At 36.1% G+C, this 13,792-nt stretch overlaps 1 protein-coding gene across 2 annotated transcripts in view; it reads left to right on the forward strand.

Annotated features, from left to right (window-relative positions):
• Positions 1 to 13,792, forward strand: part of CDK17 (cyclin dependent kinase 17) — a 91,775-nt gene that overhangs the window by 35,146 nt on the left and 42,837 nt on the right. Inside the window, exons 2-3 of one of the 2 annotated variants that reach the window (XM_027654861.1) lie at positions 3,532 to 3,680; positions 8,161 to 8,199. In XM_027654861.1, coding sequence (XP_027510662.1) covers positions 3,563 to 3,680; positions 8,161 to 8,199 — 157 coding nt within the window. In that variant the 5' untranslated portion in view covers positions 3,532 to 3,562. The remainder of the gene's footprint in view (positions 1 to 3,531; positions 3,681 to 8,160; positions 8,200 to 13,792) is intronic. The other variant, XM_027654868.1, reaches the window with a different exon arrangement.

The following is a 13,792-nucleotide window of genomic DNA, read 5'->3' on the forward strand; positions in this document are numbered from 1 at the left end:
GTCTGGGAGATTGAAGGAAGTGGTAGGGTTTTTTGAGGATTTTAGCCACTGGCAATCTAAGACCTCTGATTTTTGGTGAACATACGAGTGCAGCATCTGGTTGAGTTAATTCTTTTGGAATCAAAATGCTTTAATGTCTGTCTGGTATATAGCCAGGGTGTTGTGAACATCTGTATGTGCTGAATGTGAAGTGCTATACTAGAGGCATTGTGGGAAGGATTGGTCTGATTCAGAGAAGGTGAGCCAGAACCCATATGTTTAAATCTGATCTTAACCTGGATGATTTAAAAGCTGGAGTTTGTTTTCAGAACTGTATTATAAAGATCACATTTAGAGACTTTGGGGTCAAAGCAGGGGTTTAAGACTATTGAAGCGAACTGAGTTAATGACAGTGTTGGAAAACAGAAAATGTAAATTTTAGCATTTTTTTCAAGGATTAACTTATGTTGCTTTTAAAGACAAAAAGACCAATTTTTCAGGGTTATACTGCAGATCTTTTGTAAGAAGCGGCAGTTCCTTTAATACATTGTTGCTTCCTTCATTTCATATCATATCAGTAAAAGGATTGAACAAATATGTCTTTGCCAGCTTTTGTGGGTTGTATCAGGTAGTATCATATGAGATTGCTTGTCCTCATTCTGTCTGCAGAAGACTAGAATTTGCCTTAGTTGCATTCAAGTGTATGCATCTATCTGCTATGACATCTAAAATATTTGATTTGCATATTATGTATTCAGAGTAGGTAAATTTACAGAATAGAACAGTCAAGCTGTGGTTTCTATTCTAAAACTAAATATAAAAATAACGGTATATTCTTCTCAAAATTTTTAAGAATTTGGAGAAACATCATGAGTCTTACTACATCTAATCATTGCTATTACATGTCTGTTACTAATCGAGTAACTCCAGTTTGGATTTAAATTAAATTTACTGTTAAAAGGAGGTAAGTGTGCATCTGCTATGAATTGGGGAAAATGAGTGTCAGACAATCTCCCTTCACTTTTGTTAAACTGAATTAAAAGGGACTTTTCTGCAAAATTGCTGTCATTTTAGAGAAACAGTGCTAGCTTTGTTTTGTATAGGTGACATTTTCAAAGCTCCGTTCACTGATGTCTGGTCTCAAACTACCAAGACTTAGCAGACTCTACAACTTAGGCTGTGAGAATGAAGAAGTCAAAAAGATAGGACGTTTCCAAGTGCTTGATACTAGTCACTTCTCCTTCCATTCTTTTTCCCCCCCTCTCCTTTACAAATCTGAATTAGCAACAATACTGGTGCTTTAAGGGAGGAAAATTTGGTTTCATTTCTGTGAGCATCTTTTCCTTTAAAAAAACAGAATTACATTTTAGTAGAAGGAAGCATTCACTCACATGTACATTCCCACTCCTTATTCCTTTTTACTGTTAAATTCTTGGAAAATCAAGCTGTGAACTTATTCAGAATCCTAACTGCTCCACAAAACATTCCTTTAACAGGCGAAATGTTTTAGCTATAGCTTTTTTATTAGCTTGAGATTTAGAATGTGTCTTAGATTTTCTAATCCACCCATCTGTTAATTTAATGTAATATTCTTCAGCAGTAGACCTTCTTTTTAATTAAAAAATTGTGTAAGCTTAAATACTTGCAGAATCAAAATCCAGGAACAGCCTGTTTCCCTATAAAGGCACCTGGTTTTTTGGTTACTGCCCAAGTGGAAAATTGGGAAGAAATTGTTGTGCTGTCAAGTAGTTTTAGGGTATTACATAGCTAAAAATTGCGTGTTTCTTTTTGACAATAATACATGTAGGAAAATGCAGGTTTCAAAGAAAATTGTGGGAGAATTGAGAAAACTACATATAAATGCTATGTCCTTCCAAATATTTTACAAAACTGGGTTTTTAAGGAGCCATTGTTTTTGAAAAGTTAAATGCAGAAATAAAACCATTACAAGTAAGGTCTTTAAAGCTGGTCCTGAGCAGGAGAATTAAATGTTCCCCTTGCAATGTTTTCTGAATGCAGGTTTTTAACAATAAGCATATCCTGCTTTTGAGCAAAATTACTTACAGTAAGACATGGCTTTATTGCACATACAGTAGTGCATTAAAGGGGCAGTTTAGAAACTACTGTATTAACTGTATCTCCATCAGTATGTTTTATTTCCTATATATCTGTACCCAGTACCCCACTATTTCTGCTTATACTAACTGTGGTTGTCTGAGATGTTACCGTTTTGTGATCCGCCTCTTTCCCCTTGGATGCAGCGTTGCTTTGCCAATGATTTTACTGTTCATCTCAGACTTTGGAGCTTATATCCCAGAGGTCTTCTTTTATCCATCCCTAATGTGTTTTCTTCTGTCCTAAGCAATGTAGTGTTGTGATAGTTTAGTCTATGTATGCATTCTCCCACCACCTGCAGCCACTTCCAGGTTTATTCCACCAATTTGTTCTCCTTTTTATTATGGAGCATCTAAACAAAGAGTAAGTTCCACAGTTGAAATGTGCATGCTTAAGGGAATGCTGTCAATACAATAAATGTAGATTTGTGGCATACTACTTCTTGCATTTCTCTGTTTAAAGGAGAACATCGAGGAAAATTTGATTTTGTATGTGAATTATGCATCTTGTAATGCAAAAAAGCTGATGGAGGGGAAAAATATATGAGCTCAAACTTAAAACTATGCTCTGCTTGTGTCGGACACTGCACATGTGAATCTTGGAGGTTGTGAGCAGATGAAGAAGTTACTGTGAAATAACATCAAGGCTGAATTGTCCATATTGACTAAGGAAGCACTTGTGCCTCTTGTCACGCAAGGGCAAACATATGGCACACCACAAAGTTCACTTACCAGCTTAGACTTGTGCCAACATGTTTATTGACCTAGACCTTTGTTATTACGGCTTGTTAGTTTACCACTTTCGATGGAGAAAGTGCCTTCTGCTTTGTTCCCAGTTTAGTCCTACTGCTCAGCTTTAGAGAAATACCTGTTTTGGTCAACACTGTCAGGCCCTGGCTGTCTTATTTCCGTAGGTGGGATCAGGTTTGAGAATTGCTTTTGTGTTTAAGGCTTTCAGTGTTGTCCCCTTCCTCCTTTTGTGAAAAGGGCAAAATATAGAGAAGTTCAGTAAGTTATCATCATAAACAAATGGGCTAAAAAAGAGAAGGTTGCAGCCTCTTTCTGCTCAGTGGATTTGGTGGAAGAGGCTGTGGAGAAGGCGATGGAGCACACGCTCATCAAGTTTTCAGATGACTGTTTGTTTTATTATCAGACTGTAAAAGTAGTGATCAAATTAGCTGTTTTGGTTTTTTTTAAAAACACGAAGATTCTCATTTTCCCAAACAGAAATAAAAATTGCAAAAGTGTGTGGGGATCTGCCTCTCAAGACATTCATCTTCCATCCAGTAATCTTGCTTTAAGGATATTGTTTTAAGGATAACTTGGATATTGCCTAAATTTTCTGTAAGCCTTCTTGCATTTTTATGTCAGGAAATTAAATTTCATTTTCTGCTTAAATAATTTTTTCTCACTTTTTGTTGTTTATTTTTGTTTTCAGGCTTCCTTAAGCCAGACTTAATATTGATAGAATGAAAAAATTTAAGAGGAGACTTTCCTTAACCTTGCGGGGAAGCCAGACCATTGATGAATCACTGTCTGAGCTGGCAGAACAAATGACAATTGAAGAAAACAGCAGCAAAGATAACGGTAAGCATGTCTTTCACTTTGTAGAAAATGTAAGAATTTTGTCAGGCCCTACTCAAGTGAGTGTTACTGGGGTTTATTTTAGTTTTCACAGCTGCAGGGACTTCCTTCCTAACCATTTCTTTTGGTTTATCTTATATTCAACTGCCCTGGTTATTTCAGCAGGTTGATATTTATCAAAATATCAAAAATATCAAAACAGCTATTTATCAAAAGCTACCTAAATTTATCTTTTTATGTCATGTGCAGCAAGGCTCACAGATGCTCTTTCAGTAAACAAACCCATTGTATGAATTTACTGGGTCTCATATCAGCTCATATGGCTTCAAACTGAGTCTTTTCTCAAAATCATTATTTAGTAATATGATTGATACTAATTGCTTAAGTATTACACATAAAACTGTTTACCTTCCCATTGGTGGTGCAGGGCACTAGTCTGAATTGTCATCTCTTCACGTCTCTGTCGTACTTCTCTTCACCAATATCAAGGTGACTAGAAACATTCAGGATAACCAGCTTGCACCTGTGTATCTTACATAAGTCTTTGGCTGATCCCATAAACATACTAGCTGCTGTAAAGTCCACATTAATGATGATACAGCTTTTGAATGCAATCTGCAGTAATAATGACTGGAAGGGGTTTTGTTGCTTGTTCTGTTTCCTGGGCTGAAGCATTTAAGTCATATTTCATCTTCAGTGCTGACTAGTGTTATTTTTTACTCTGCCGACATCTAAGATTTTTCTCAATTATCAAGTGGTCTGAATTTTATTTTTCCCCCACTTCACAGTAATAAATAATTCTGAATTTTCTCACTGAAAACTGACAGGGCCGGGAAATTTGAGCAGAGGTAGAGGCAATGGAATTTGCCTTGCAGACATTTAAAACCCCATTCTAGATAAGTTGCATACCAAGGTTTTGGAAGTTGTATTTACCTTTGGCAAAACAAAGTTATTTATGTTTTTCATTTTTGCCCTTAATCCCTTGTATATTCGTGCTTTTGTCCTGTTTTTATCATGGGCCTTGCCCAGTATTTTGGGAAACAAGGTTTATTACAACATTTTATGTGTTGATACAACAGGTCTGCTCTGAAGCAACAATTACAGTATTTTTACACTGATATCTGCTAAGTCCTTTCTCAGACACTGGGTTGTCCCACATGATTTTATTTGTATTCACCTTAGTTACTGATGCATATTTTCTTCAGACCTGTATATACTTCTGCAAGATTGATTTCATTATGTAAATAAGTGCTAAGAAAACTATTTTCACACTAAGAAATAAGCATGAAAAATTGTTACCAGCATCAGTGAATGTAGTGGACTGGGTTGCTGAATTGATTCATTTGAAAACTGAATTCAGGAAGAATAAAAACATTTTACTTTAAACTGGACCATGTCCTGGCTGTCAGCTCAAGAGACAGAGAACACAATAACTTGTTTACAGAAATGTGAGCTTATGCCATCTTAAACCATGTGTGAATCCATTTGTGGCTTGTAATATTTATCTGAGAATTATCCCAAACAACAACACTTAGATGTCTTCTGCATGCTTGTTGCCAAACTGTGACGAGCAGCTTCTCAGCAGATACTTAAAGTGATAAAAATACAATTCAAGAAAATATTTCTAATTGCAAATTTTTTATTTAGCTTTTAGTGCTCCTTTTATTTTGCTTTCCATGTTATTTAATTGGCCAAAAGGAACTTCATATGCTAATATTATGATACATTATATGCTATGCTTATACATGCAGAATGTCGTTGATGCCTTAGTAGAGTCTTTTCGGATGCATTCGAGGTATTGTTGGTCTCTTGAAAGAAGAAGAAATATAAACTGTACTTTTACTGTGTGTAATCTTTACTCATCATTTTCTGTCACTAAAAAAAGTTTTACAGACACTTGCTATCTTTTTTGGATTCTTACAGAATGCATTTATTAGTATCTGTCCTATCTTTGATCTTGCAGAGATGAACAGGATACTACATTATGGATTTTTATTTTCCTTTGTTTTTCCTTTTCAACCCTACTTTTCTTAGAAAGTAGGGTTAGAAAATGCTTGCTAGTCCTGCTTTTCTAAAGGAAGCTCTAACTTTGCCACAGATGAAGATATTTTGGAAAGAGTAGGGTTTGGGCAATGAAAAGTGCTGGAAAAACAGTCAAGTAATGAGTACTCTCTTGGTGAAAGACAAATTTAGTAGAGAGCATGGCCTGGAAAAAAATCCTTCAGTGGGCATTTAAAAAAGTTGCTTAAAAAGGATTGCTTAAATGAGGATGGTTTGCCTTGGCATCTTATAAAATCAGAGTGATAAGAAGCCTGTACTAACTCTAAATATCCTGCTGGGACACATGAGAGGATGTAGTCTCTTGAAGAATATTTTATAAAGTGATAGCTGCATTAAGATCTTGAAAGTGCATCCTTTACTGCGATGGTGCTGGTCTCAGAAGGCAGGAGTAACCGTCTCCTTAGTTCTGCTTTTAGGAACAAACAGCTCTTTTACCTTGTGGAACAGAGAAACCCAAATGTGCCCAGTTTACAGGCTTTGAATCTGCTCTTAAAGAAACTTTAAAAGCACAGTTTAAAAACTTTAAAAGGCATGCCAATATCTTGATCTACAGAGAATCAAAGCCAGGGATACAAATAGCCTTCAGAAAGTGGTTCTTCATATATGCTTTATTTTCAAGCATTAGTACATCATCAGCTTGAGAAGTGAGAGTTGAAGGGCATTGCAACTGTGCATTTTATGCCAGAAGTCAAGGCTAGACCCTGAACACTGAAGACCTTTACAGCAGCATTTTGTTCCGGTGTTGTTGTCCAATTTTGTTTTAATTTTTTTCTTTCTAGCAAATTGCTCATCTTGTCTCCTGTCATTCCATGCTGATGGCTGTGTTCACTGAAGGTTATAATTTTATACATGCTAACTTTTTTCCTTCCTTGGAAACAGCTGTGTTAATGGACTGTAGAGATTGCAGAGACTATGTCCGTAGAAAATCACATCTGTGCTGACCTAGCGTCCACGCTCATGTCCATCTGATTTTCCATATCCCGTAAAATCTTTAAAATAAAGTTCCAGTTCAGTGCTGCCATTCCAGGTGTAGATCACCTGTACATAGTACCAGGGACCTTTTCTCATGATCACCCTTTTGCAATAACCTGTGTTGTTCAGTCCCCTGTCAAATGTTTCTTCTCCCAAACAATTACCTGTGATTTCAAATAACTGTTGCTCCCATCCAGAGGCCCACCTTGTCATTAGCTCCAGCTTTGAGTGGGTTGTTTCAAGACTGAAAGAGCAGTACTCCTAATGCAGAACAAATTGTCCCATTTGTAGTTCACAGACATAAAAATAGATACATAACTTTTCATTTCTTTGCAGTACATTGATACCATTGAATCAGCTAACCTTTTGTATGCAATCTCATTTCATACACATACTCCTTCATCATGTGATGTCAGTACAATCTCAGTATGCATCACTCATCCACGAGCAGCAAAATGGGATTAGCAGGGATCAACCCGCATTGTTCAGTGCAGTAGCACAGAGCTATTGCACTGAATGTAGAATAACCATTAGGTTTGGGTTTTTTTGAACACCATCGAATTATTTAGTGACCAGAAACCTATATATAATTAAATCTTCCTTACAAATTATGTTCATCATAATTGGCTTCTGGGTGAGGAAGCATTGTCAAATCATATGCATAAACCATAAAAATAAAGTGACCAGTGAAATGCATAATAGTACATCTGAAGCCTTATGAACTGTGGACTGTATGAAGTATACTTCGGGCTAACCTTTTAGCTAAGTACAAAAGCTTTTCATGGTCTCTGATGTTTCAACATATAAAATCAATTAGGTGGATTTGTTGTTTATTTTTCATTCTGCCATATTTTCATTCAGCATACTAACAATGTGCCAGCTTGCTTTTTTAATTCTAGGTTCTACCTTAATATATGTATTCAGATTAATATTAAAAATACTAAATGGTAATTTGTAGAAGTTGATGACTAAATTTGCTCCTGAAATTTTCCTTTGCCAATGACATACTAGTATAATTTGGCTAGAAGTAATATCCAAATCATGCATATTTTAAGCCCAATTCAGTGTAAAATTTATGCAAATACTTTAAATACATATGCTCTCTAATAAAAGCAGAAAATGTGGCTGTATTGTCTAATGTTATGAATTGCATTATCACAAACTCCAAGCATGCTTTTAATAATAATTGCAAGATGTGTTCCAAAATATGTCCACAGCTCTTACATTTATATGTAAGTAACTTGGAAAGCATTCTATTTTGTTTAGTTTTGTTTTTATATATAGATAAATACACACGCACATAATAAGCAAAGCAAGTGAAATTCTGATAGAAATGGCTATATTAATTTGTAGAATAATATTTATCCCCATTTAGTCTGTTTTAGCTCGGTGATGTGATCATAGGATCCATTCTCACGAACACTTGCATAATTTTTTTGTAATTTTACAGGTGTGAGTAATAATGGAAGGATCAGCTACGGTAAAGTGCGTAAGTGTTTTTTAGGTTTAAGGCATTAATGACTAGTTAATGCTCTGATAAGAGGGGTGAATGTTGATAAAAATTGGCACATTGCAATACTGTCTCGGAACATCCAAATGCCTTTGTAGCTGTAATCATGTCGCCGCATACAGAACTGAGAAATTCCCATTCCATCTGCTTTGTGTGATTCCTTGAGCGTGGAAGTAAAACAGTGTGTTGCAACATATTTTCAAGACAATGTTCTTGAATTGAAAATATAAGCACAGAAATGCTTACTGGTAATAAATCAGTACATTTTTTCTGTTGATGTTGGAGGAAAGTATCAGTATAAAAATGTGGGGGGTGGGAGGGAAGAAATCCCCAGAATTGCTGGAGCTCATTTGAGAGCTACAGATTACTGCAAGTCACTGCAGTTATCACAGCTAAACACTGCACCTTGTACTGTCCCTTGCACCATACTGACAGTGTTTTTATTATAGTCTGTATGTACCCTTCTGTGCTATGGTATACATCCATTTTTATTATTACTGTTCAGTGTGGTTTCTCCATCCCACATACACTGCACAACATAGTGTTCTTCCCTTTCTGTTTTGTTTCTTCCCACAAAAGGTAGAGGCTCTGTTCATGTGTGGAAGTGCTTATGAAGTGAAATGAGCATGAAAATTCAGTGCCTGAAAGCATGCTGCAGAAACTCATAGTCTTGGAGGGCTATGTGTAGGTCTTGTCCACTTATAATTGTTCTCCTTCACAAGTAGAATACAGGTTTGACAGGAGAACATGATGCTTAGATGCAGAAGTGGACTCTCTAAATACACCAAATTTCTGTTAGCGTAGGCTCACTGATGTATATGTAGAGATTTGTTCTTAAAAGGTGCTCAGATGGAGTTTCTAAGTACAGAAAAGTAAAACACACATAACTAGCCAGCACAATTTATTTCTGAAAGTAGGGCAAAAAGGAGCCAGATCCTCTGTTTCCTGGTTTGGTTGGCAGCGTGGTCTCACAGATGTTTGCATTGGGAGTTACAAGGTAGCTGTGTGTGTGGATGCAAGGATGGAGGCCAGGAATGCTTCTATCTTGGCTATGATGCTGACTCACATTGATTTAAATTGTAGCTAAAACAGTTTTCTGAAGGATTTGGTGTAGTGTGATGCCTTCTGCAGTTATGATTTTAAACTGATGGTTTGCTATGCTTATATGATTTGAGGTACAGAACTACCATGCCTGTGTTCCAGTGCAGATCTGATGAGTGAAAATACTGCCTGGGAATTATTTTCTAAACACTATGAAATATGTAAATCTCAAAGGCAGGTTTTTGGCTTTGAATATATTTCACTTGATTGTAATCTTTGTCCTGGTATCCAGACCAGAGGCAAAACCTCACTGCATGTGAAATCAACTTTGAAAGGCTTTTTTTAGTGATTTTTTTTTTTAGATGGCTTGGTCTCATTCCTTGCCTTGTGTATTATCTCTTGGTTTTGTAGTTTAAACAGAAACCTTGGAAAAATGTCTGCCCTTTTTGTCCCAAATTAAAAAATAAACTTTACAGGACATTACAGTGCCATTTGAGTAATTGTTGTACTTCATTTTTCATCGAAGGTTGAAGACCATGTTTTTCTGGGTTTCTGTCAGCATATTTCTTCAAATGTGCTGCCAAATTTTTTTTGCCCTGTGTCTTCCAAGTGAAGAATATTTGCTCTGGACATGACTGCTGCACTCAGATGGATAACTCTGAGCAATGGGAGGAATCCCTTGAGGTTTTGCTAAGTTTTTAATATTTCAATAGTCAATAGTTCGGAGGTTTCATCTTATTATTTAATGAATAAATACTACTTTAAGTGATATTGAGTGGTTACTCTGTTTTTAGAGTGACTTAATGTTTTCCTGGGTATCACATATTGGAGCCCAAGGAAACAATCCCATAAAATAATGTATAAATACACAGTATTTTGTAGTATTCCTCATCCAGCTCCTTGAGAGTACATATATAGAAAACATATTGCTGCTTTGAGTTATTTAAATATATCTTATATGGGAGCTGTCACCTGCAATCAAGTAATTTTACTGAGTGGATCTGACTGCCTTATAGCAGTATGATTAAGTATTGTACAGCACAGCATGCCAGCTCTAAAATGTCAGAAATTCACCTGCTTACATTCTACACTTTCTGAAGAAATAAAGAGCTGCTTGACAGCAGCTTCTTCAACAGTTTGTTCAAAATATTCTGTATTTCCAGTTTAAAAAAAAAATCAGTTTTTATTGCTGAGGCACAGGTAAAAATTGAGTAATTATTAACAGATACAGATCAGTTAAGTGAATGTGTAGTAGATGATGCCAAAATATGATTAAGCTATATGACAGTGGCATTTGAGAGGCCTATATAAATAATCTTAAACGGTTGTCATAATGCATCACAAGCTTCATGAATGCAAGGCTATTTAGAGAACGAATATTTAGTTTCACAAATGTAGATTTTTGACACTTTTTCATTCTCTGTCAAAATGGAAAATTAAAAAAACCCAGCCTTCGAAGTTTTCTGGAGCAATGGTGAGGTCAAGGAGTGTGGAAAAGAAACTACGTAGCATCCTGACCTATAAAAACCGGTAGCGGATTCTCGGGACATTTACTGAGATTCTGTTATAGTTGAACCAGTCCAGAGTCAAGTTGCAGCTAAGAGTGGTGAGTGAGGTTCTACCAGCACCCGCTCTGTGTACCCCCTGGTGATCTAGTTCTAAAACCTAAATCAAAATTACCCTTCTTTTCTGTGGGAGGAGGACCTTGAGCTACATTTTAGGTAGCAGCAGTGAATTGTGGCAGGCTTACTGTCACCCAGAGTTCATCCTTACTTAGAATACGGAGCATGCCTGGGTTCAGTCCCCATTCTGTACCCAAATCAGCAATCAAATTCTGTGTCTCCAGTATCACTTATTTTGATTAGAAAAAACTCCACTTGTGTACTTTATTTGTATGAAGTTAAAATACATATTTATGTATTTGTATGGTTTCCATGTCCAGAATGGATAATGGTTATGGAATAAAATATTTTTTTGCAGACTTAATTAGCTCTGTCAGAGATGTTTGATTTAAGGGATAATGTCATGCTGTATGACAGGTGATTTTGGTTCTTTATTAAAGCTAGCTGAAGCAAATATCATTCTAAAATTTAGGCAGTGAAATCTGAAAACCAGCTTGGTCTTTTTGTCACATAATAGAGATACTCATGGGACATAAAAAAAAGAAAGAGGTAGTTGAGTATGTGATATTATATATTCATAAAATGTGTTTTAAAATGCATTTACATTCCTAATGAAAACACTTTCTTTCTTTAATCCACCAACTGACTGATGTGTGACAGTATGTCAGTTGCTGAGGCCTTGCCAAGAAATGCCAGGCAATTCTGCAGGCTCTCTGGAGCTTAGATTAAGTAAATCCAGTTAAGTAAATCCAGCACAGGAAAGAAAGTGGTAGTGTAGGCCTTTGTTCTTATAGATGGACAAGGAAAAGAAACATCATGGATTTATTGAAAAATTGCTTAACTCAGGAGTAATTTCAGGTCAGGCTTTGTGGTTAATTTAAATTGCAATTAAAGGAAAAATCTTTATGAAATAGTTGGTTTTAGCTAATTCCTCAGACAGGCTACTTAGTTATATACAGCAATGTTTTACTTGATTCTGGCAGTTCTCATAATTATGAAGTAATAAAAGACAGGTCCACTTATGTTAAAACATGAATTTATGTAGTTTCATAACTGAAAGATTTCAGTGTCTCATTTGAGTTATTTTCTGGGTTTGTATGTTTATTAGCATTAGTGTTGGCATTATTTCAAACTTAGCAAAGCAGTGGTATCTTACTGGATACTGTATTTTCTTAAAGTATATGTATATATTCTAAAACAAATCACTAACATGGTCTAGCAACTCTTACAAGGTTAATAAGCCAGACTTGGTTGTATTTTATACAGTGTTGTCTTTGGATAGTGCTGTTGTATTTATTTTGGGTCATGCTAATAGTAACGGAAGTTTGAGTGATAGAAAGTGAGAAATACAAGACGGTTATCCAAATGAAATAAATGGTCAGCTCAGCATTCACCAGACTTGAAAATCGAGTAATACAACACTGCATAATCACCATGCATTGCCCAATCTTCAACCTTGCTGAAGGTGTACACTTAAACAAGATAACATGAACATGGCATTAAAAAAGGGGTGTGTATGTTTTTATAGATATAAAATTAATGTGTTTATATAGATATAAAATATTTTTATTGTAAAAAGTGTTCAGAGACTTTGAAAATAAATACTTGTGGTCATCCTGTACATCAGTATAACACATAATTTATGATACATAATTTTTATTCTCATTGAGAATGTTAACTTTTTCCACACTTAAAGACTAGATTTGTGCGATAGCTTAGTAGGCTGCATAAGAAATGTAAGAGTTGAAATGGCATTTCTTGAAAGATGAGTCAAAGATCTCATGATTTTTTAGCCAAAATAGGAAGAGAATATAATAACAATCAACGAAATACAGTTTAAAAAGAACCACTGAGAAGTCTCTGCTTCAGCTTCTTTCCATATCAGTTTGGAATTACAAATTATAGAGCAGGATAAGGAAAGAGAGCTAGAGATAAATAATTAACAGGACCCTTTCTGGAATGGTTGTGGCAGCAAGAGCCAACACGAGTGAACTGCCCACGTGCTGCAGAAGTCTTGTGCTGTAAGGACAGCTGGAGTTCTACCTGTCTGTTCTCCAGTCTCTGAGGATGACATTTGAGGGCAAGTCTAAGATTAGAGCTCAAAATATAACATCATTTCCCCAGAGAACTGTACTGGTTTCTAGTTCAGAGCCTTCGTGAACTAGGCAAGTCTCTGTGTGTTTAGTAACCCTGAGCAGATTTCTTGTTTGGTCTCCCCTTGAGCCTTGTAAGTTCTGATAGTTGTAGCCTCCTGTGCTGAGGAAACACCACAGACTGCGTGGTGTGAAGAATCATTTTGTGTGCCGTTTGCAACCTGCCACAGCTGGCTCTTTCACTACCCTCCCTCTTGTGCTGAAGGAGGTCGCGGATGCAGCTGATTCCTAAGTGCCCTCTTCAGTCCTCCACAAAGTCTGTGGGTTGTATCATATTTCTACGGGTTTAATCTATATGAGAGAGGAAGACCAGACTGTGTATGATACCAAAATGCAGTAGATCCATGCACTTGCACAGTGAATTTTCGGTGTTTTTTTACTCCCCTTTTAATTTCCATCATTCATTTTGACTGTGGCTGAATATTAAAGCAACAGCAGCATGAAAATACCTACTGTGCTGCTGGAGACACCTCCGTCATGTCAGCTAAGCCTTTGAGTGGTTACTTAGTACAGTGACACTAAGGTAAGGAATGTTTGTGAGTTTTATATAGGGAACCATTTTTTTAAAGGCAAATCAAACCTATAATCACAGAGATAAAATTATAGGAAGCAGTTTATAGATGTATATAGTATATGGATTTAATTTTTACAGTGTCATGTGGAATAAGTAATAGATTCTATTAAAAAAATTATGAGGAGTTTACTGCCTGCTGCCCTAGGATAAATGTGCTGTTGAAGGAACACAAGAAGGAAGCT

The sequence above is a fragment of the Corapipo altera genome, unplaced genomic scaffold, assembly GCF_003945725.1.
Source record: "Corapipo altera isolate COAL_440 unplaced genomic scaffold, ASM394572v1 1, whole genome shotgun sequence".
NCBI lineage: Eukaryota > Metazoa > Chordata > Aves > Passeriformes > Pipridae > Corapipo > Corapipo altera.